This window comes from Geotrypetes seraphini, chromosome 1, assembly GCF_902459505.1.
Source record: "Geotrypetes seraphini chromosome 1, aGeoSer1.1, whole genome shotgun sequence".
Lineage (NCBI taxonomy): Eukaryota > Metazoa > Chordata > Amphibia > Gymnophiona > Dermophiidae > Geotrypetes > Geotrypetes seraphini.
In genome coordinates, this window is record NC_047084.1 from 245,250,392 (window position 1) to 245,275,485 (window position 25,094).

Here is a 25,094-nt window from a genome sequence, read left to right on the forward strand (position 1 = left end):
GGCCTCCGCCGCGCCGATACCCTCAGAAGTCGACCCCGGCTTTCTCGAGACCGCCTCCGAGACGTCCGTCTCAGCGAGGCAGAGGGGGACAAACCCAAGCCCCGGCGCAGGGCCCTTCTAAGCCCCGCGCCTTCCTTTTGACGGGCTGAGCGGACGGGGCGGGTTCCCCTCCGCACTTTCACAGGAACCCCTTCCTATCGGGGGCCGTCTTCGGTCCTTCCGGGAGGCATGGACCGGGATTACCTCAGACGCTTGGGTGCTCCGGATCGTCTCCGAGGGCTACTCGCTCAACTTTGTGTCTTCGCCGCCGGACAGTCCCCCAAGTTTAGTCCCCTGCAACCGTTCGCAGCTACCGACCCTTATAACCGAAGCCAAAGCCCTCTTGAAGCTTCGGGCGGTCGAGCCGGTCCCCAAGGACCAGTGGGGTACGGGGTTTTACTCCCGCTACTTTTTGGTCCCAAAAAAGACCGGGGACCTGCGCCCCATACTGGACCTCAGGAAGCTCAACAAATTCCTGGCCCGGGAGAAGTTTCGAATGCTATCTCTCCCGGTTTTGTATCCCCTCTTGGAGGAAGGGGACTGGATGTGCTCCCTCGACCTGAAGGAAGCATACACCCATGTTCCGGTGCACCCCGCCTGTCGAAGATTCTTACGATTCCAGGTGGGGGACCTCCACCTCCAGTACAGGGTACTGCCCTTCGGCCTGGCCGCGTCCCCACGAGTATTCACGAAGTGCATGGTGGTGGTTGCAGCAGCCCTCAGGTCACGTGGACTCCATGTGTTCCCTTACCTGGACGATTGGCTCATCAAAGCCCCGACCAGGGAGGGGGTTATCTCAGCGACCCGACAGTCTATTGCCTTCCTGCAAACTCTCGGGTTCGAGATAAACTTTCCAAAGTCTCAGTTGAGGCCGTCGCAGTCTCTTCAATTCATAGGTGCGGTGCTGGACACGGTGCGCCTACGCTCCTACCTGCCGACCCAGCGGTTGGAAGCCTTGGTACGGATGAGCCGCCAGGTTCTCAACTATCGAGGGTGTCGGCCAAGCGCATGATGATGCTGCTGGGCCATATGGCCTCGACGGTACATGTCACGCCGTTTGCGAGGCTACATCTGAGGATCCCTCAGTGGACCCTCGCGTCCCAGTGGCGTCAGGAGTGCGACCCGGTGTCTCGCCTCATTTCGGTGACTCCGCCCTTGCGGAAAATCACTGCGTTGGTGGACAGACTCTTCAAATCTGTCCATGGGGCTATTGTTCCGCACTCCGCCTTTTCGCAAGGTCCTGACCACGGACTCCTCGGAGTACGCGTGGGGAGCCCATCTCGACGGTCTTCGCACGCAGGGCCTGTGGTCGGCAGAAGACCGTCAAGTGTCATATCAACGTGCTAGAGCTGCGGGCCATCTTCCTAGCACTTCGAGCCTTCGTTCACATATTGCAGGACCAGGTGGTCCTCGTCCGCACGGACAATCAGGTGGCAATGTATTATGTGAACAAGCAGGGAGGAACGGGGTCACGGCCCCTCTGCTCCGAAGCTCTTCGCCTCTGGGAGTGGGCGGCCTCCCGGAACATCTTCCTCCGGGCGGTCTACATTCCAAGGAGAACGGAATTGCCTGGCGGACAAACTCAGTCGACTTCTGCAACCGCACGAGTGGACTCTACACTCAGCAGTTCTACGCGAGGTCTTCGCTCGCTGGGGAACGCCACAGGTGGATCTGTTTGCCTCTCCGGAGACACACAAACTACCACTATATTGTTCTCGGGATGTACTCGCAGGACCGTCTGGAAGCGGATGCCTTCCTACTCGACTGGGAAGGGAGGTTCCTGTATGCATTCCCTCCGTTCCCTCTGATCATGCGAACGTTGGTACACCTAAAATCGTCCACGGCCACGATGATTCCTCATAGCACCTCGGTGGGCCGCGTCAGCACTGGTTCTCCCTGCTGCTCCAGCTCAGTGCCAGGGAGCCTCTTCCCCTGCCTGTCTCTCCTTCTCTGCTGTCTCAGAGTCAAGGATCCATGTTACATCCCAATCTGCAGTCATTGCACCTGACAGCCTGGTTTCTTGTTCCCTGACTCCTCCGGACCTGTCTCAATCGGTGAAGGAGGTGTTGGAAGCCTCCCGCAAGATCTCGACGAGGCTTTGCTATGCGCAGAAATGGACCAGGTTTTCCACCTGGTGCTCGTCTTTTCACCTGGATCCGGTATCAGTTCCGGTATCCTCGGTTTTAGAATATTTATTTCATTTGTCGCGCTCCGGCTTGAAAACCACTTCGGTGCGGGTTCATCTCAGTGCGATTTCTGCTTTCCACCAACCTCTGGAGGGACGCCCTCTGTCACTCCATCCCTTGGTGACACGCTTCATGAAAGGGTTACTCAGGGTTTGCCCCCCTCTTAAGCCTCCGTCTGTCGTGTGGAATTTGAATGCAGTTCTGGCTCAACTGATGAAACCCCCTTTTGAGCCACTCAACAAGTCCCTCTTGAAATTTCTGACTTGGAAGGCGGTGTTTCTGATTGCCCTCACCTCCGCCAGGCGGATTGGGGAGTTGCAAGCCTTGGTTGCGGACCCTCCTTTCACGGTCTTTCATCACGACAAGGTGGTTCTCCGCACCCATCCTAAGTTTTTACCTAAAGTTGTTTCTGACTTCCACCTCAATCAGTCCATTGTCCTTCCTGTGTTCTTCCCGAAGCCCCACTCCCATCCTGGCGAGACGGCGCTTCACATGCTTGACTGTAAGAGGGCGTTGGCATATTATCTTCAACGCACCAGGTCTCATCGGAAGGTCCCTCAATTGTTTTTGTCCTTCGATCCCAATCGATTAGGGCATCCAGTTTCCAAGCGCACTCTGTCTAACTGGTTGGCCGCTTGCATTTCCTTTTGCTACGCTCAGGCTGGCCTTCCTCCCCCGGGTCGGGTCACGGGTCACAAGGTCCGAGCAATGGCAGCTTCGATAGCTTTTCTCCGATCCACTCCGATGGAGGACATATGTAAGGCTGCCACTTGGTCTTCGGTTCATACATTCACCTCTCACTACTGTCTGGACACTCTATCCAGGAGTGACGGCTGGTTTGGCCAGTCAGTATTGCAAAATCTGTTTTCCTAAATTGCCATCCTCCCACCTGCCCTGTTTTGGTTAGCTTGGAGGTCACCCACATGTGAGAATATCATGCCTGCTTGTCCTGGGATAAAGCACAGTTACTTACCGTAACAGGTGTTATCTTTTCCATACCAGCTGTTCCAGGAAAATTGGACTTTTGATATAAGACTGTGCATCGCAAAGGGTTTGAAAATTCTCAGTTATCTCATCAATCCCTGCTGGTTGAGTCCTCCTTGAAAAGGTCCCATCCTTCCAAGGTTTATGCCACCGTTCCTCATGTTCAGATAGCTAGCAGAGAAGCCAACCAGGGGAGGTGGGTGGGTTGTGAGAATACCTGCCTGCTTGTCCTGGGATAAAGCACAGTTACTTACCGTAACAGGTGTTATCCAGGGACAGCAGGCAGCTATTCTCACAACCCCCCCACCTCCTCTGGTTGGCTTCTCTGCTAGCTATCTGAACTGAGGAGACGCGTCCTGTGCTGGGCGGGAAGGCGCATGCGTGGTGCGGGCAACTCGAAACTTCGAGTTTTTTCAAGCAAGTCTGCCTATGAGGCATCCGCATCCGGGCTCCATAGATGACATCACCCATATGTGAGAATAGCTGCCTGATGTCCCTGGATGACACCTGTTACGGTAAGTAACTGTGCTTTATAGTTTATAAATCTTTCCTTAATTGCTTCTGTTAATTTCAGTTATACACAGCTGAAAGCAGTGCAACATGCAGAAAGTGAAGAACATAAGAATAGCTTTACTGGGTCAGACAAATGGTCCATCAAGCCCAGTAGCTCGTTTTCATGGTGGCCAATCCAGGTCACTAATACCTTGCCAAAACCCAAGGTGTAGCAATATTCCATGCTACAAATATAGGGCAAGCAGTGGCTTCCCTCATGTCTTCCTCAATAACAGACTATGGATTTTTCCTTCAGGAACTTGTCCAAACCTTTCTTAAAACCAGCTACGCTATCTGCTCTTACCACATCCTCTGGCAATGCGTTCTAGAGCTTAACTATGTTCTGAGTGAAAAATTTTCTTCCTATTGGTTTTAGCAGTATTTCCCTGTAACTTCGTCGAGTGTCCCCTAGTCTTTGTAATTTTTGACAGAATGAAAAATCAATCCACTTGTACCCATTCTATTTCACTCAGGATTTTGTAGACTTCAGTCATATCTTCCTTTAGCTGTCTCTTTTCCAAGCTGAAGAGCCCTAACCATTTTAGTCTTTCCTCATACGAGAGGAATTCATCCCTTTTACCATCTTGGTCGCTCTTCATTGAACCTTTTCTAGCGCTACTATATCTTTCTTGAGATAAGGAGACCAGAATTGAATGCAATACTCCAAATGAGGTTGCACCATGGAACAATACAGGGGCATTATGATATTCTTAGTCTTGTTAACCATCCCTTTTTTAATAATTCCCAGCATTCTGTTTGTTTTTTTTGGCCGCCGCCGCACATTGGGCAAAAGGTTTCATCGTATTGTCTACAATGATACCCAGATCCTTTTCTTGGGCGCTAACCCTCAAGGTGGACCCTAGCATCCGGTAACTGTGATTCAGGTTATTCTTCTCAATGTGCATCACTTTGCATTTGTCCACATTAAATTTCATCTGCCACTTAGATGCCCAGTCTTCCAATTTCCTAAGGTCTGCCTGCAATTTTTCACAATCTACATGCGTTTTAACAACTTTGCACAGTTTATTGTCATCTGCAAATTGAATCACCTCACTCGTTGTTCCAATTTCCAGATCATTTATAAAGAAGTTTAAATAGCAGCAGTCCCAGTACAGACTCCTGTGGCACTCCACTGTTACTCTCTTCCATTGAGAAAAATGACCATTTAACCCTACCCGCTGTTTTCTATCTGATAACCAATTCCTAATCCACAACTGAACTTTGCCACCTATCCCATGACTCTTTAATTTTTTCAGGAGCCTCTCGTGAGGAACTTTATCAAAAACTTTCTGAAAATCTAGATACACTATATCAACTGGCTCACCTTTATCCACATGTTTATTCACACCTTCAAAGAAGTCGAGCAAATTTGTGAGGCAAGATCTCCCTCGGCTGAACCCATGGTGACTGTCTCATTAAATCACATGCTTGTCTACGTGTTACACAATTTTTCTACCATTTTGCCCGACACCAAAATGAGGTTTACTGGTCTGTAATTTTCCGGCTCTCCCCTGGAGCCCTTTTTAAAAATCAGCGTAACATTGGCCACCCTCCAATCTTCAGGTACTACAGACGATTTTAGATAGTTTTTCACTTTTTGCATGTTGCACTGCTTTCAGCTGTGTGTATAGCTGAAATTATCAGAAGCAATTAAGGAAAGATTTATAAACTATAGTTTTACCTCATGCAAAGTTGTCATTTCTTTAATAAGACATTAACTATTTTTTCTGCGGCCCTCCAAGTGCCTACAAATCCAAAATGTGGCCCTGCAAAAGGTTTGAGTTTGAGACCGCTAGTCTAGATAGATTGGTGAAGGGGTAGGAGGGGCAGCGGTAGCTGGTTTTGTATGGATTAAATCTTTGTTTTAAAATAGCTAGTTCTGGGGCTGTTGGAATAGAGGAGTTGTCGCCATTTGTGATCTCGTTCGTGTGTTGGTTAGGTTATCTAATATTGAGAACAGTTTGTTGATTTTAAGATTATCCCAGGACAAGCAGGCAGCATATTCTTGACTGATGGGTGACGGCACCGACGGAGCCCCGGTACGGACAATTTTAGAGTGATCGCACTCTAAGTAGAGTGCAATCACTCTAAAATTGTCCGTACCGGGGCTCCGTCGGTGCCGTCACCCATCAGTCAAGAATATCTGCCTGCTGTCCCTGGATAACATCTGTTACGGTAAGTAACTTTGCTTTCTTGAGTCCCGAGACCATCCTGGTGGTCATTCGCTGAACCGACTCGACTCTCCGCACATCTTTTTGATAATGTGGTCTCCAGAATTGAACACAATATTCAAGATGAGGTCTCACCATGGATCTGTACAGGGGCATTATGACTTCGGGCCTCCGGCTGACGAAACCTCTACGGATGCATCCCACCATTTGTCTAGCTTTGGATGCAGCTTTCTCCACCTGCTTGGCAGTTTTCATTTCTTCACTAATGATTACTCCCAAATCACGCTCTGGCCCTAGTCCTAGCTAAGGTCTCACCATTTAGAGTGTAAGTTCTGCACGGGTTCCTGCTGCCAAGGTGCATGACTTTACATTTTTTGGCATTGAAGCCTAGCTGCCAAGTCGAGGACCAATGTTCCAATAAGAGCAGGTCCTGTTTCATACTGTTGGGCAAGGTGTTGTTATCTACTATGTTGCATAGTTTGGCGTCGTCGGCGAATAGTGTTATTTTACCTTGAAGCCCTTGAGTCAGGTCTCTTATGTATATGTTGAAAAGGATTGGTCCCAAGACCGATCCCTGTGGCACTCCACTGGTCACCTCCGATGTATTGGAGGGGGTACCGTTAACCACTACCCTCTGGATTCTACCGCTTAATCATGGCACCTAGAAATTGTAATCTGTTGCCCAGAATTTCATACTTCCAAATGTTGTTGTGTTTGTTTTTTTGTTTTTGTTATTTAATCATTATCTTCTTTTGCAGAGCTGCTTCACAAACTGCATCTCCCTGTTCTTCACCAGGATTCAGCTTCCTGTTAATTTGAAGATTCCGGAAGTCTCACAGTTTCAAGTGCCATGAAACTTGAAATTGTGAGACTTCCGGAACCTCCTGCACTGAATGGCTCAAATTTACAGAGAACTGAATTACGGTGCAGAACTGGAAGACCAGATCTGCAAATGTTAAGGTAAGGGCAAGCAGAGAGATAGCAAGAGAGAAACTGAGTGAAGGTTGGGGAGAGGGGCAAGGTTGAAGAGAAAACTAGGTGAAAGCTGGGAGTGGAGAGGTAGAAGACAAACTGTGTGAATGTCGTTTGGAGGGGGGGGACAGGAGATAGGAGAGAGACTGCGTGGCATGGAAGAAAGAGACTGATAGGGACCTAAGCCATAGTAGTTTGTGAAATCAAGGTAGTTTTCTCTTTGCTTCACCTATTAAAGTGGTACTGTCACAGCTGACAGCATATCTTGAGAAGGGAAACTACTGGCTACTGCCAGTGATTTACAAACACACAAAAGAACTGATTTACTAAAGTTTTTGTCCACAGATGCAGGAAAGAGCCTTAGTGAATCCAGTTTCTTAAAGAGCTGCTGTTAATCTGGGAGACGATCTCCCTCCTCCCCCCAAAAAACTTGTGTTGAAAGAGAGAGAAAGGAGAAGCAAGAGAGGTCTCAGCTGATGCCTCCTAAGTTTTGGGGCTGACTCTTAGATTTAATTAAAATTTATTGAGGTCTTGTTTTAGACTAGTTTAAAGAACCTTAACTTGAATTTGCTGCTCAAATACAATTTTGTGGGATTTATAGAGTAGAAAAAAAGTAAATTTATTTTCTCCAAGGACATGCAAGATGACATATTCTCAGAAATGGGTGACATCATTCAATGGAGCCTGGCATGGATGCATTCCCCTGCTTCTATTAATACAAGCTTTTGGAAGTGGCTCCGCATATGTGCGTACCTTCCTGCCTCTACATGGTGTACTAGACCAAGGTGGTTGTCTCTTTTCCATGTGAGGACATTGTTTTCTGTCTCTCCTCACGGAGCCTTCATTGTTATCACTCTTCCTCATGGTCTTTGTTCTACTAGTCATATCGTTAGTTTGCCCACACCAGTACCAGCTCATCTTTCCCTGATGCCTGCCCTTGATGAGTCGTTCCAGGTTCTCTTACAAGAGGAGCTAGAGCATATCTTGGCTTGGCACAATGCTGAAACTCCTAGGGTATTGCTGTTGACTGTGTACCACCCTAGCACAATTTGGAGGGACTCATGCTCTGCCTGTTGGATGAGCCTTGATGCTGGTGGGCCCGGTGGGCATTGGAGTCTGCTCCGGATGAGATGGTGCTCCTTCCTAGCTCCTCAGGAGAGGCAGCTTGATTGAGGGCTAGGAGGGGCTCTCTTTCTCAGCACTCTCTCGCTCCAATCTGGACTAGTCCAGAAAAACTAAAGTTGAACCCATGAAGAAAGATTGCCCTGAGTCTGATTCAGATCACTCATGGGAGTTTGACCTGGAGCTAGAGATTATCTCAGTTTAGGGGCCCTTAAGTCTTCTGTCAGACCCTCCCCTTCTCATGAAAGGGAGAGTCTCCCTTTGAGGAACCCTCCTTTGCCAGTTTTGTCTGGGATATGGCTCAGACCATCCCATTTTCATTGAAAGTTGAGGATAAGCCCAGGGCAAAAATATTGGACATTCTTAATTTTGGTTCCCCTTCCAAGGAAGCTGTGTTTGTGCCCATTTACAACATCCTGAAGTCGGTTCAGGTGAAACATTAGGAGACCCTCTTCTTTGTCCAGAAGGCTCCTGGATTAAGAAACTCAAGCTGCCACACCCATTCTATGGTCATCAAATCCACATCAAAAGGGCCAAAATCTCTAAGGCTCGCTCTTCTGTGGCCTCGGGGAGCAATTCAAGGTCTGTGAAAAATCTCTTGGGGAAAAAATGTTTTCCAGAATGCTAAGCTCATGTCCTGCATAGTTTTTAACCAGCTCTTACATGTGTCCTTAATGACTACTACTATTTATAATTTCTAAAGCATTGCTAGACGTATGCAACACTATATATTACGTGTTAGAGACAATACCTGTCCTATAGAGCTTACAATCTAATTAAAAACGGACAACAAACAGGGGTTAAGGAGTTTTTTTCACAGAAGGAATGATAAAACATACATGGGTACTTTAGAAAATGAGTAGGAGTTAAGAGTTAAAAGCAGCTTAAAATAAGTGGGCTTTTAACCTAGATTTGAATACTTCCAGAGATGGATCTTGACGTACTGACTCAGGCAGTCTATTCCAGGCATATGGTGCAGCAAGATAGAAGGGATGGAGATGAACAGTGTGACAGAGTTTGCAAACACTCTGTTATCTGAGCAAGCTGAATAACTTTGTCAGCTAGTAACCTAGCAGCAGGATTGTTGGATGCACATGGCACAGGCAGCCTATGATTCTTTTGACCGGTCCTTCCAGGGCCTCCCAGTGTAAGAATTGGAATGCACAGATTCTCCTGACTGCATACTTTCAATCTGGAGCAAGTGCTTTATGAGAGTTTGGCAGATGTCCCTTGCTGGGGAGAATACTCTTTTTGGTGACAAGATGGGAGAAGTTGCTGACCTCATCAAGAAGAGAACTAATACCAAGGTCATTTCTCTTGGCCATGCTCCTGCTGCAGGGTCCTCTGTCAGGTGTGCAAGATCAAGGCACGATCACTGGACAGAGGAAACCCTATTATTCTCTAAGGCATAGATTTCCTCCTCCTCCTTGTACTCTTCAGCCTCAGTGCTCTCGTTCCTGTCCCGAGAAACTTAGAGCTCAAAAGTCCTAGTCAGCACGCCCAGTTGAAGCAAAGGATGAGCTTTTGACTGGATCCAGGAGAGTACAGCTACAATAAAAGTAGCCATGCCGGACAACCTTCCCAATAGGAGGGAGACTGAATTTTTTACCAGGAAAGATAACCCTTGTAACGTCAGGGCAACAAAACAAAGGAGAAAGTCCAACTTTGTCTGCAGAAAAAAACCAAGCAAGAGAAACAAACAAAACTGCAGACTGTGTACAAGATTGCAGGCAAAAATTTATTGTACCAAAATTAAAATTGCAAATAAGTAAAAATAAACCCTTTTACCAATCAAGGGACCCGACACGGTCCGTGTTTCGGACAACCCTTCGTCAGGGGTCCATGGTGAAAAAGGTTGGGACATACCATAAAAAAATGAAGATAAGTAACAAAGTGCCTGTATATTGTGTTCGCCGAGGATCGCTGCAAAAAGTAAAGCGTCTCAAGGAAGCAGTAAAAAGAGGCTGCAAAAAAGCTTAATATAAGGAAGGAACAGCATAGTGGGGGTTGGAGGTTGAGTATAGAGGGGAAGAAAGTGTTACATTTTTGAGAAATATTACACCCTCCATTTGTTACACCCTCCATTGACAAAACTCCCCTCCAAATGCCCCCACCCCCTTCCAGAGAGTGTCAAACTGAAGCTCTTGGCACCAGAATTGCTTTTACAGGAGCTCTCCTCTCTTTTTCAGGCCAATGTGGTTGAACCCATTTTACCAAGGGGGAAAAGGAAAGGATTTACTCCAACCTTCATTGACAAAAATCTCCTCCAAATGCCCCCCCCCCCAAACACACACACACACACACACCCTCCCAGAGAGTGTCAAACCGAAGCTCTTGGTACCAGAATTGCTTTTACAGGAGCTCTCCTCTCTTTCGCAGGCCAATGTGGTTGAACCTATTCTACCAAAGGGAAAAAGGAAGGTATTTACTCCAAGTACTTCCTGGGCGCCCAAAGACAAGATATTTCTTTCCTCTCCTTGACCTAAAGGCCTTGAACAAGTATCTGGACAAATAAAAGTTCAGGATGTTTTTCCTGGGCACCTTAATCCCTATGATTTAGGAAAACAATTGTCTGTACTGTTTGTACAGTGCTGCCCAATTCAGGGAAAAAATATTTTTGATACAATTTGACTTATTGAATTGATTTTTCAATTTGATTTTCCCGCCCAATCGGGCATTTTTTCCCACCCCCCCAAATGTCCTAGTGGGTTTATTTTGTAGCCTCTTCACCCACCCACTTTTGCCCCCTCCAACCTATGCCTTTGCTGTGGTGTAAACAAACAAACAAAAAAGTCTTTTCCTCTCTGTTAGGTCCTAGCTCAAGCTTGCTGTCTTAACACCAGCTCTGGCAGGATACACATTTCAAATATGACATCAGTACTCCCCCGATGTTCGTGGGAGTTCTGTTCCAGGAACCCCGCGAATGTTGAAAAACCGCAAATACGGTTTTTAGCAGGGGAGACGGGAGAGGGCAGCCGGAGAGGCAGGAGAGGGCAGCCGGAGTGCCAGTGAGTGAAGGAAATCACTTGCGGTATGCTCCGACTGCCTCTTCCTGCACTAAAGTCGGGTTTCACCAATCAGGAGCTGCCTCCTGCCTCGATTCACTAAACCAAAACTGGAACACCGACTGGGCTGGCCGATCAAGAAACAAGCAACTGCTGGGGACCAGTCGCTCATGTCCTTTCTGACTGCATCTCCTGTTTTGCCCTGATTCTCTACCGCAATTCTCTAGCTCTCTTGCTGCCCTGCTCTCTTCTGCCCTGACTCTCTGCTGCGATTCTCCTGCTGCCCTGCTCTGCCCTGAATATTTTGCTCTCTGCTGCAATTCTCCTGCCGCCCTGCTCTGCTCCGATTCTCCTGCTCTCTGCCCCAACTCTCTGTTGCGAATTTCCTGCTGCCCCGCTTTGCCCTGATCTCCTGCTTTCTTGCCACCCTGCTCTTCCCCTATTCTCCTGCTTGACTCTCCCCGACTCTCCTGCCCTTTCCCCGCAGTGCAAGCCCTTGGTTTTAACCCGCAGGTTTAAAGCGGGTTAAAACTACGGGCTCGCAAAAAATGTTTCCTAAAGTAAAAAAAAAAGTTTTGTTTCCTGCTGCTGGGCACAGAAGGCCAGTGCATGCTCAGACCATCTACAGATGGTCTGCACATGCGTCGGGATCTCTGGAGAGCGAGCCATGCAGTCGGTTGGGGTTGTGATTCCGACTGCCTTCATTTGCATGAGGGCATTTCGTGAATCAGCCCCCCGGCCATGGATTGGATTGCTCACAGATCGGATCTGATCCATGGCCTTTGTGAATCTAGCCCTTAATTACCCTGACTCTGCGCCACATATAGACAGGAAGGTACTGCTTCAAAAAGCTATTTGAAGCTGTGGAGCACATCCATGCTGGGCTCCATTGGATAATGCCATTCATATATGAGAATGTGTCCTGATCTGACTACAACTGCTATTGCTGGGCAACTTAGCTTTATTACCAATATTATAACATTAATTTTCATTTTACAAATATGTGTGTATGCATTGCAGGTGAAGGAGTACTAGATCTCTCTACAAAGAAAAACAATTTGAGAACTGGAACACCAAATGCATATGACTCATCCAGTAATTTAAGGTAAGCTATATTCTAGAGACTAACCCCCTGTGCACGCTAAATGTACACGCGCTAACACATCCATAGACTAACATGCATGCATTAGCGTTTAGCGCATGGTTAGCGCGCACTAAAACGCTTAGCACATCTTTGTAAAAGGAGCTCCAAGTTTACTAATGGCAGAGAATTCACATGTTAACATATCTTTTGTAGTGTTGACCAAGTTCTTGTGTTTCTACTTTCTAGTACCTTTTTTTTTTTTCTGTTATACAAATGAGATCTGAACGGTCACCAAACTTTAGTTCATGATGCTAACAGTAAACTGAAACTTTTAATATAGGAGCTCAGGAAATGTAGCTATACAATTTTACTATTAAATCTTAATGGTATTCTTTAAGAAATATACATTGAATATTGTCTAATTTACTTATACAAAATTATAATTTGTATACACTTTTTATAGTGAACCTTTTTTAATTACTATTTTTAAAATTATTATATTTTCATTTTGTCACTCATGGCTGATAGGTGGTAGCACACAACTGAAATTGTATTCATCAGTAACTGGTAACCCTAATCCCTAGGTTCAGAAAGCTACCATTACGCTAATGTAGAATTTAAAAAAATTAACCTGCTATTTTGAAGTAGTTTTTTTCTTTTTTTTTTTTTTACAGAGGCACCCACATTATAACTGAGCTTTTTTTTTTATTTCCACAAAATATATAGAGAAATGTAGCATCAGAGCATTTGAGCTGCAGTAGAAACCTCTACTATTGTTTAGTGAAGAGGGTGGGGGTTAACTGTAGCCCACCTTTATAATTCCCCCGCCCCCAAAATATTTTATAGCATTATACAATATGATAAATTTTCAGATTTAAGTATATTTTGTAAAATAATTTATCCCAGGACAAGCAGGCAGCATATTCTCAACATATGGGTGACATCAACCACAGAGTCTCGATGCGGACAGCTTCACAAGCAGACTTGCATGAAGAATTTTTGGAAAGTTTGTGATTATCACACCGCGCATGTGCGAGTGCCTTCCCGCCTAACGTAGGGTGTGAGTCTCCTCAGTTCTAAGTTTTCCGCGAAGCTCTGTGCGAGATTTAGTTGGTACCATGTCTTCTCATTGCCGCAACTCGTGTGGTTTATTATTTTTTTTCACAGTCGTGCGGTGCGCTTGTAAAAAAACAAAAAGTGACTTTACAATTTTTCCTGTTCGGTGTCAGCCTGTGAGCTTTGATTTGGCTGCAGCTGTTTTCCATTCCATGTCCCGGCTGGTTGCACAGTTCAAGAAGTGTAGCTGGTGTCAACACGCAATCTCTATCACTGATCCACATAACTGGTATGTTTAGGACCGGACCATCATTCGGAGTCATGCACCCGCTGTGCTACACTTCAAAATCGAGCCCTTAAATGTCGTCGAGTTCAGATTGAAAAAATCTTTGGAGCCATGGATCTGCCTCCAAAATCCTCGACTCTGACTTCGACCTCGATCTTGACTGTGCCGAAGTCTGCTTCGGGACTTAAATCTTCGACCTCGGCCTCACTAAGGCCTCCCTCGTTGGGGAAGTCTTCATCTTCAGGGAAATCGGCAAAATCGTCCCCGGAAGGACTGCTCTCCTCAGTGTCTCCTTCAGGTAAGATATTGAAAAAATTTTTGGAGCCATGGATCTGCCTCCAAAATCCTCGACTCCAACCTCGATCTCGACTGTGCCGAAGTCTGCTACAGGACTTAAATCTTCGACCTCGGGCTCACTAAAGCCTCCCTCATTGGAGAAGTCTTCATCTTCAGTGAAATCTGCAAAATCGTCCCCGGAAGGACTGCTCTCCTCAGTGTTTCCTTCAGGTAGGATATTGAAGCCACCCCTTCAGGAGTCATAACACACTCCAATGACGAGCTCCGTAGGATCTGTTGCTTCGAGGCTTTCCAAAAAGCGGGTATCCAATTCGAGGAAGCATTCGTCCTCGAGGTCATCTTCCTCGGAGTTTCTAGCTGCACCAATTGCACCAGCTCCAGTGGTCTCGGTGCCAGCTTTGCAGAATATGTTGGAGGCTATTCTGCATCAGGAGTTTGGTAATATGCTTTCCAAATTAACTCCTGCCTCGACCCTGCTTCCTGCAGTCCAGCCTGAGCACTCAGCAGTATCGCAAGGAGTCGAGTCCTTGAGAGTGCCTCGAGGTCAATCTGAACGAGTCCTTGAAATTGTCTCGATCTCAATCTTCGACCTCCATTCCTCCACAGCACGAGGCATTACCTTCTTCGAGTCGTAAGATGAAGATACCTCATCACTCCTCATCGAAGCTGGATTTGACTCGATCACTGCCTTTTTCTCCGAGGCAAAGTTCATCTCCACACCATCTGTCCAGGTATTCATCTCGACCAAGGTCTTCTTCTCAAGGTAGGCCACGTTCACTGAGGCATCACGATTCTTCGAGACCTCCAACTCTTTTGATGAGGACATTGATTGCAGAACCTTATCAACAGCATTCTCGACAGTCGAGCTCTTCTCCTGTGAGATTGTCTTCACCAACTTATTCATCAAAAAGGAAATGTTCTGCTTCTCCTGTTCATTCCAGGAGTGGACAGTCCTCCACGTCTTTACCTATGGATTCGGAACTTCGCTATCAATATTCCAGGGAGGCTTCACCTTCTTTCTCTGCAGTCAGGGGAACTTCGAGGGGGTCTCGTTCTCCTTCACCTCAGCAGGGTCATCCCTCTTCTGATCCGGTGTCCTTTACTAAATTCCTGTGTCAAATGAGTAAAGATCTCAACATTGCCTTGGAGTTTGATTCAAAATACTCTAAGGAGTATTTAGAAGAACTGGGTATGCCTAATCCTCCTAGGGATTCTTTAAAATTACCCATGAATGGCATTCTTTCCCAAACTTTCAAAAGGAATCTGGATACTCAATTCCTGCTGTGCCGGCAAAGCTAGAATCTCGCTATAAGATGGTTCATTGCAAAAGATTTGAGAAGTCTCAACTATCCCATCAATCTCTTCTTAGAGTCTTCTTTAAAAAGAACCAATCCTGCTAAAGTTTATGCCACAGTCCCTCCTGGCCGAGAGGGAAGGACCATGGACAAGTTTGACCGACGGCTGTATCAAAATTCGATGATGACAAATCAGATTTTAAACTATAATTTTGTTTTTACATCTTATCTTAAGAATTGGGTCAATGCTATGCCCGCTTTCTTCAAGTATCTCCCAAAACATTGGCTTTCAGAGTTCCAGTATATGCATTCTACTCTAGGTCAACTGTGCATGCATATGGTTCAGGATGCTTTTGAGATGTCCTCCATGGTCACTGCGTTCTCAGTGGCCATGCGTCGTCTAGCCTGGTTAAGAACTGTGGACATGGATCCAAACCTTGCAAGATCAACTGGCCAACATCCCATGTCAGGGAAATAAGTTGTTTGATGACTTCATTGAAGCAGCTACAAAGCGCTTGTCGGAGCATGAGAAATCGTTTGCCTCTATTGTAAGGCTGAAGCCTTCCACTGCTAAGAGCTATAGGCCTCCTCCATCTTATCAGAGGCGTTATCTGCAGAAGTCAGCACCTTATTCAAGGCCGCCTCCTAAAAAACAACAGCAATGGCAGCGTAAACCTCAGACTCCTGCTGCACCCAAGTCCACTCAGCCTTTTTGACCACCTAACGCAGAGCATAATCTCAATCGTTCTGCCTCTGTACACTCTTCTTCCCATTAGAAGTTGTCTCCATCATTTTTATCAATGATGGGAACTCATTACATCTGACCTCTGGGACTTCACAATAATCAGGGAGGATTACTCTTCATTTTCTTCAAGTTCCACCAGATCTCCCCCCCCCCAAAAGAGTGTTCTTCCAATTCGTCGCAGTTCACCCTTCTTCAGGAAGCTCAGGTTCTGCTTCGTCTCCGTGCCATCGAGGAAGTTCCTCTGGAACAGCAGAGCACGGGGTTTTACTCCGTTATTTCCTTGTCCCGAAGAAGACGGGAGATCTGCGACCTATATTGGATCTCAGAGCTCTCAACAAATTTCTCGTAAAAGAAAAATTCCAGATGCTGTCACTGGCATCTTTGTATTCCCGTCTGGACCACAACGATTGGTTATGCTCTCTGGATCTCAAAGAGGCTTATACTCAACTCACATTCCCATTCACGCAGCCTCTCGCAAGTTCCTCAGATTTTGGGTGGGAAATCATCACTATCAATACAGAGTACTACCCTTCGACTTGGCCTCATCTCCCAGAGTTTCACCAAGTGCCTGGTGGTGGTAGCAGCAGCTCTGCGCAGCCATGGGTCTTCAGGTTTTTCCGTATTTGGAAAACTGGCTCATCAAAGATTCCACATCTCAGGGGGTTATTGTAGCAACCCAACGGGACTACATGGTTCCTACAAAGTTTGGGATTTGAAATCAACTTTCCCAAATCCCAGCTACAGCCTTCTCAAATTTTGCAGTTCATCGGAGCTGTTCTAGGCTGTTCTAGGCTCGGAGCATTCCTTCCTCAACAACGTCAGGAGGCTCTCGTTCATCTCTGCCACATGATGGTTCTCCTGGTTCACGTGACTCCTTTTGCCAAACTTCACCTCAGAATTCCCCAGTGGACCATGGCATCTCAGTGGTTTCTGACTTGCGACCCACTCTCTCAACACATCAGAGTGATGCCTTTGTTTAGATAGTCTCTCCACTGGTGGATGCTCTCTTCCAATCTCTCCAGAGGTTTATTATTTCAAACCCCTTCTCATCAGAAGGTTCTCACGACAGATTCTTAGACCTACGCTTGGGGGGGCTCATCTCGATGGTCTCCGTATTCAAGGCCATTGGTCCAGCATGGATCGTCAGTGTCACATCAATCTGTTGGAACTCAGAGTGATCTTCAGTGCTTTAAAAGCTTTCAGCATCTTCTTCACGATCAGGTAGCCCTCATTCGGACGGACAACCAAGTCGCCATGTACTATGTCAACAAGCAGGGAGGAATAGGATCTCTCCCTCTTTGCCAGGAAGCTCTACAAGTGTGGGATTAGGCAATCCGTCACAACACCTTCCTCAAAGCAGTCTACATTCAAGGAGGGAAAAACTGTCTGGCGAGCAAATTGAGTCGTCTTCTACAACCTCACGAATGGACACTCAATTGCCTTGCCTCTTCATCACATTTTTTCTCAGTGGGGGATTCCTCTTTGCGTCTCCCCACAACAACAAACTTCCTCAGTTCTGCTCCAGGATATACTCTTCTCACCGACTGGAGGCAGATGCTTTTCTACTGGAATGGGCGAATCATTTTCTTTATGCGCTCCCTCCATTCCCTCTTATTTTCAAGACACTTGTCAAACTCAAACAGGAACATGCCACCATGATTCTGATAGCTCCTTGGTGGGCCAGGCAACCTTGGTACTCCCTTCTACTTCAACTCACCAGAAGGGAGCCACTGCTTCTACCAGTTTTTCTTCTCTGCTTACACAGAGTCATAGGTCTCTGCTTCATCCCAACCTGCAGCCTGTACACCTGACAGCTTGGTATCTCACAACTTAACTGCCACTCTACAGTTTTCTCAATCTGTACAGGACATTTTAGAGGCTTCTAGGAAGCTTACCACTAGATAATGCTACAATCAGAAATGGACTAGATTTTCTGCTTGGTGCACCATTCATCACAAGGACCCTCAATCTACCTCCTTGTCTTCGGTTTTGGATTACCTATTCCATTTGTCTCAATCAGGCCTCTAATCCATATCCATTTGAGTCCATCTCAGTGCCATCGCTGCTTTCCATCAGCCTATTGAAGGGAAACCCCTCTCTGCTCATCCTGTGGTTTCCAGATTTATGAAAGGTCTTTTCAGTGTCAAACCGCCTCCAGTGGTTTGGGACCTCAATGTTCTTGCTCATGCCTCCTTTCGAACCAATGGATTCGGCTCATCTTAAATATCTCACTTAGAAAGTGGTTTTTATCCCAGGACAAGCAGGCAGGTATTCTCACAAATGGGTGACGTGATCCAACGGAGCCCTGATGCGGACGTCTCACAAGCAGTCTTGCTTGAAGAAACTCAAAGTTTCGAGTCGCCCGCACCGCGCATGCGTGAGTGCCTTCCCGCCCAGCGTAGGGAGTGTCCTCAGTTCTTATTTTTCCGCGGAGCCAAGAAGTCCGTCTTCGACTCTCTGCGTGAAATATTTTCACTTGTGCCTTCTAAAGTCCGCGGTTTTGGGTTCTTTTTCTCTTAATCGCTGATTCCATCATGATAAGGTGGTCCTCCGTACTCATCCTAAATTCTTACCTAAATTGGTTTCAAAATTTCATCTCAATCAATCTATTGTACTTCTAGTATTTTTTTCCAAAGCCTCATTCTCACCCTGGAGAAATGGCTCTTCACACTTTGGAGTGTAAGCGTGCTTTGGCTTTCTACTTGCAACGCGCTCAACCACATAGATATGCACCTCAACTTTTTGTCTCCTTTGATCCAAACAAGTTGGGACATCCGATTTCCAAGCACACCATCTCCAACTGGTTAGCTGCTTACATCTCTTTCTGCTATGCTCAGGCTGGACTGTATCTACAGAGTCGAGTCACAGCCCACAAAATCAGAGCCATGGCGGCATCAGTAGTTTTCCTCAGATCTACTCCTATTGAGGAAATCTGCAAAGCTGCCACTTGGTCCTCGGTTCATACATTCACTTCTCATTATTGTCTGGATTTTTTCTCCAGACGGGATGGCCATTTTGACCAGAGATTATTACGAAATTTATTCTCCTAAGTTGCCAACTCTCCCACCATCCCATTTTGGTTAGCTTGGAGGTCACCCACATGTGAGAATATGCTGCCTGCTTGTCTTGGGATAAAGCACAGTGACTTACCGTAACAGGTATTATCCAGGGACAGTAGGCAGATATTCTCACAACCCACCCAACTCCCCTGGTTGGCTTCTCTGCTAGCTATCTGAATTGAGGAGAGACGCGCTCTGTGCTGGGTAGGAAGGCACTCATGCATGTGCGGTGCAGCAGTCGTAAACTTTCTGAAGTTCTACAAGCAAATCTGCTTGTGAAGCTGTCCACATCTGGGCTCCGTGGATGATGTCACCCACATGTGAGAGTATCTGCCTGCTGTCCCTGGATAACACCTGTTACGGTAAGTAACTGTGCTTTACGGTAAGTAACTGAGCTTTTTCAGGCAAATTTAGACAAGAGAAAAGCAGTTGTTTGAACATAATACAATCTGAGATGTGATTTTTAAGTTGATTTTAATAATGTGATTTCATGGCTACACATAGGTCTTATGCAAGTATCTAATGGTTTTGTGTTTTAATGTTGCTTCTGCAAATTTTCTGTAAGGGGGTTGACTCTTTTATTACTTGTTTAGCGGTAACGTCACGTTTCTAGTAACAAAATCCTATAGGATTTGGGAATTAATGATTGCAAATTGCGTAACTAAACATAACATATTTTTGCTCTGGAAGCAACTATCACAGGAAATAGCAAGCACATCCACAAGTATTATATGCAAATACAGAACTGGGACCTAAGAGTTCTTGGAAAGGCTGCTGTACGAGCCATCGTATGTTTGACAGGTCTGTAGCATTTGCTACGATTACAAGTAACTGCCAGATCTCAAAGACTTAAAACAATGTGAGAAGCAGTGATGTTACCTAAGCAAGGAGTATAATAAAGGAGTGGACCATTCCCTTGCATTACTATATGCAAGCCTCTCATACAGTGCATCAGTTTACCATCATTTCATTCCATCTATCCAGGAAGCGACACAGGGACAGAGAGGACTATGTGGAAAGAAGTGCTGAGTTTGCAGATGGCTTGCTTTCAAAAGCTTTGAAAGACATTCAGTCAGGAGCACTGGACACGAATAAAGCATCCATACTCTATGGCATACCTCAAAAAACTTTATTTTTCCACTTAGAAGCCTTACCAGCAGGAAAGCCTGCATATTTTAAAAACAAAACTAGAGATTTCAGTGATAGCTATTTATGTAAAGATAGTAAAGAAACATGTGCAGTACTGCAGAAAGTAGCTTTGTGGGCAAGAACTCAAGCAGAGCGTTCAGAAAAAAATAAACTCAGTTTACTTGAAACCTCAGAAATAAAATTCCCAACTGCTTCCAGTTACCTCCATCAATTAACTCTACAGAGAATGGTTACTCAGTTCAAAGAAAAAAATGAAGGTCTACATTTTAAATCTTCATATCCTACTGTACAATTAAAAATTCCTCAGGTACGATCTTCTGTGCCCAAGCCACAGCCCGATACATCTGGTCTTCTGGATGTTATGTATAAGGTTTCCAAAACCCCTTCCGTCCTTGGAGGATCAGCTCTTCAAAAACTGAAAAATATACTCCCCAAACAGAACAAAAATGAATGTTCTGGGCATGTAACTCATTCAAATGTTGATTCCTACATTCTCCATGGGGATCTCTCTCCTTTGTGTCTTAATACAAAGAATGGGACAATTGATATATCATCTGATCATGCAGAAGATGGATTGGATCGCAAAGATAATAAGCAGCCAAGGAAAAAACGTGGCCGCTATCGACAGTATGACCATGAAATAATGGAAGAAGCAATTGGTATGGTAATGAGTGGAAAGATGAGTGTTTCCAAAGCACAAGGGATATATGGGGTACCTCACAGCACTTTAGAATACAAAGTTAAAGAAAGATCTGGAACACTGAAGACTCCACCGAAGAAGAAACTCAGATTATCAGATACTGAGTTATATAATGTGACAAATTCAGGGACTGGCAGCTCCAAAAACAGCAGCAAGCTTTTGTAATTTATGTTCATTGATATGTGTGTGTGTGTGTATGTGCGCGCGTGTGTGCATGTGTGTATGTACGTATGTATGCAAATGCATACATATGTGTTTGAAAAATACATATGCTCACTATAACAGGAGATATAAAATTATACCTTTCAAAACCACATACATGCCTTTTAAGAAATAGTTTATTCAGGGTTTTCACTGTGGACAGAATAGTTGCGCACTTAATTTTATAGTTTGTATTTAATACAATCCTTGTATAACTAGATGAAAAAGATTCAGGTTTTAGTAGTCAATAACATAACACTTTTGGGGAAAATAGATACTTGTCAAGTGAAGCATTGATTTGATTAACTGTTGGAAAAACTATTCTCCTCCTAGCTATTTAATAAACCATCTTATTAAGGTTTGTAAACTTTTATATTTCAGCTAAAACATTCATATACCAACTGTTGTAGACAGTCTTGGATTAAACAAATCATGGGAAGGGGACATTTTTAAGTGTAGCTAATTCCTCACCAGTGAGGTGAATATGTACAGTATTAAGAGAATTATCCAAAATATCCCAATTACTCTCCACTAAAATTTGACGGGCAGCCCCAGTTACACAGTACAGATGAAGAAGGAAAAAGCCTCAGATCATAGGGAATTAAGGGAATACATTTTGTAGCAAAAAATGTTGAGTACATTTCAACACTTCTTTGGAAGTAGAAAACTAACCATTTCACTGCTGCAAAGTTTTATCAGAGAATGAGGGAAATCTATCATTTTAAGCATAATTTTCTTGTTGGATATAGCAAGAGTTTGAGGTTATGAAATATGCTTTGTAATGAAGTATTTATGGAAACTGGAAAGTAACAGTTAAAACCACAATAGCTATAGACTCATAATGAATATATGATGAAACTATAATACCATAAAAAGGAAACTTTATTCAAATAATTTATTTAAAAAGACTTTTGGAAAGTAACTTAAGTACAAAGGAGAAAGTTAGAATGCAACTTAGAGCATGTTTATAATATGCACAGAATAAGCTTGAGAATGGTGACTTTGGTTTTAAATGCGTGCTAGTTGATGTTTTGACTACTATAAATTTTTTTTGACATTTTTGTTTAAGGATTGTGTCACACTCCTATTGAGAAACCTCACTGTAACTGTAATGTATTTGCTGCTGTAACATTTCAATACTCTTATTTTCAGTCAAAATGAATATTCAAACTTCATTTTGGTAGGCCAATATTTTGCTAAAAACCAAATTGCAGTTTGTTCAGGGTCTTAATAGTTTTATAAATGTAAAACAGTTATGTAAACTGTTTTGAGCTTTCAGTCATGTATATTCTTTATAAATCAGTTAGAAACTGGTCAGTTCATTTTAATATTTTCACCTGAGACCTCTCAAGATAGTGATTTTTAAATGAATTCTTAAGTATTTGGATTTTATGGAATGCATAATTTTTAGTAGCAAAGTGTCATAAAACCGTAAGTATGGTTGTGGCTTGCTTTATATATTCAGAATTCTATTAAGAATCTTATTTTCCTCAAAAATGTTGTCACAATGAAATAAAGAAATATTAAGCTAGCAAAGCCATTTTATACATTTCCTAATTTTAACAACTACATTTATGCCACCTAATAGATATTTTACAAAACAAATCTTTGATTTAACTGCATGTTGGTTCATTTGTACACCACAAAAACATGACTCAGCCAGTGTAGTTGGTCAGTTGTGTATTTTGCAGTGCATAAAATCCCCCTTTCTGGCTGTTATATATTTGAATATGGTCTTCTATTTTAGATTGAATGTCCAGTAGGCCAGCATCATTGTGTAAATTTGATACTCTGATCAGATTTCTCCCACCACAAACTTAGTCAAGTGGCATATGTATGTCTCTTGCCACTCTTTTTACTAGGCCATAGACTCTAGCTACTTACCAAGGAAAATTCAACTTCATTGTAACTAATTGACTGAATGAAGACTAGGGAAAACAAATGTCGGCACACACTTGAGTCCTTTGTATTTTCAGTGTCGAAATATGCCCTGTATTTTCCTGACTGAAGTCTTTGAATTTGCTTTATGATCTCAGCCCCCCTTTAACCAATATGACAAATTATAAGCCCATATTGTAGTTAAGAGCTTCCCATACATGCCTTGATACCAATAGGGGTTATAAGATCATTTGGGATTTATAGATTTCTAGTGCATATGATCTGATTTCAACTATAGTCTCTGTAGATATCCTGGAAATATTAGTGATTCTAGAATCCCAAGTTCAGGTTTGCGAACTTACTTTACCACTTTTTAAGTCAGCCGCAAACACAGAATAAAAGTTACAAAACTTTTCCATAGGGGTTAAGATTGCTGCTTCTACAGTGTTTGTGTTCCCATTTTTGCCCAAGGAAAAGAAACTGAACTTGAGTCATGATCCCATGTGTTGGTAATACATAAAGCTGCCAATAGGCTACTGATCACCTCCGAAATACATTTTTGGTAAATAATTAGGAAAAGGAAAACTATAGCAAACACATTTCAAAGTTGGTTGGGCATTAGTCTTCTAGGACTCTCCTGAATTCTCTGACTGCTTGATGTGTTCTTTGTGTGTTGTAAAATTAATTCAAAATAGAATATAATGTAGTAAATTATGCATCTACTAAATACATAATCTAAATGTATAAGCAGACTACACTGCATCAGTTGCTGAGGAAATTTTAAGTATATATGGTGTAACATCTAGATATATCCCCAATCAAAAGAAAAGTGAAAACGTTTTACAGTAAGACCGACCTTTTTGATAGACTTTTGTTCCTAAAAGAGGCACATTTGACAGATGATGCCTAGAAATTTTAGAATACTGAGCACTTGTTAGACACCAGATAATATGCATATTGGGTGGAGGTGTATACTGACAGTAGGATGAGTTCCATATTTAAAAGATGATCTGAAAAGAAACAACAGGATTCGTATAATCAGGGATATTTTGCTAACATCACTGTTCATTTTTAGTTGGGTTTATTTTTTTTATAAATAGTATTCTATTAATTTTGCCGATGTCTAGTACATATATTTATTTTCAGGTCTAATAGTATAGTAACATATTTTTGATACTTTAATACTTAAACCTCACAAGACAGATTTTAATCTAAGGCTAAACAGAGAAGCATAAAAAGGCAAATTTCAATACATTCTACTAATGCATTATTTAAATTATGCTTTTGGACTGTACTATAAATGGTTACTAGACACTGACTGGCAATTAACAGTTTCTGAAAATTCAAGTTTCAGCACACTTTTAAATGAAGGTTAAAGCAAGTCTTATGTGCTTTCTACTTTAATGTTTCTCAAGTATTTTATATTTAAAAAAGAAAAAAACAGTGCCTCTGTTTTTAGAACTACTGCTCAGTAAAGTTGTTTGAACATTTCTGGTAGCTAATGACAATTTTATATTAAATTGTATATTAACTTTAGCAACTTTTTTAGTTGTTTACAGTACAAATACTTGTATTTGTGTGTTTTTTTTATTGCAGTATTTTCATTGTCGCAGTAACATAGTAAAACTTTGTGACTGCCTTGATTTTTGACAAATTTTGTTAATATAAACTGATTTTTAGACAATTAGTCATATTTATGCATAAATCAATTGCACTATAATTCCTGAATTATTTATTACAATATTTTCTAATGAATTTCATGTTATCTAACTTTTGTGTTGTAAAAGTACTGTAATTGTTTCCTCTTGTGTTCTAAACCTAAATCTGATTGTAAATTTGTTTGGTTAATGTGGTTTTGGGATGTAATTTGTAGTAAAGCACTTCAATGCTTTTGCACATAAAATCTGAAATGAAATTGGTTTGTGATTTCAGTCATTCAGTAAATGAGAAAAGATTATATATTGGCTCATTTGATTTTATCATAATATACTATATTTTTGTGCTAGCTTGATACTTATACAGTAAAATTGATAGGAGACTTTGCACTGACAAATATCTTGTCCAAACTAGAGATCTGTGTTAAAGGATATAATTTGTCAGTTTAGCTGATTTGATCTCCAGCATGTACTAATTTTCATACGAGAGAAGGGGCTATGTCAGTCAGACATTTATGTGGGCAAAATATCAAGTTTAGTTTTTATTGGTAATATTAGTAATAATGGGATATACCAGTAATGAACAAAAGTAGATGTACTTCATGTCATTAATTATAGTTAATGTTACTATAATGAAACAATAAGATTTGTTTGTGTT

The 25,094-nt window shown here is 43.4% G+C and overlaps 1 protein-coding gene across 1 annotated transcript in view; it reads left to right on the forward strand.

Moving 5' to 3' along the window:
• The window catches only part of LCORL (ligand dependent nuclear receptor corepressor like), a 108,622-nt gene extending 83,917 nt beyond the window's left edge, over window positions 1-24,705 (forward strand). Inside the window, exons 5-6 of the mRNA XM_033959339.1 lie at window positions 12,052-12,136; window positions 19,838-24,705. Of these exons, the coding sequence (XP_033815230.1) occupies window positions 12,052-12,136; window positions 19,838-20,867 (1,115 nt within the window). The 3' untranslated portion in view covers window positions 20,868-24,705. The remainder of the gene's footprint in view (window positions 1-12,051; window positions 12,137-19,837) is intronic.
• Window positions 24,706-25,094: the final 389 nt, after the last annotated feature.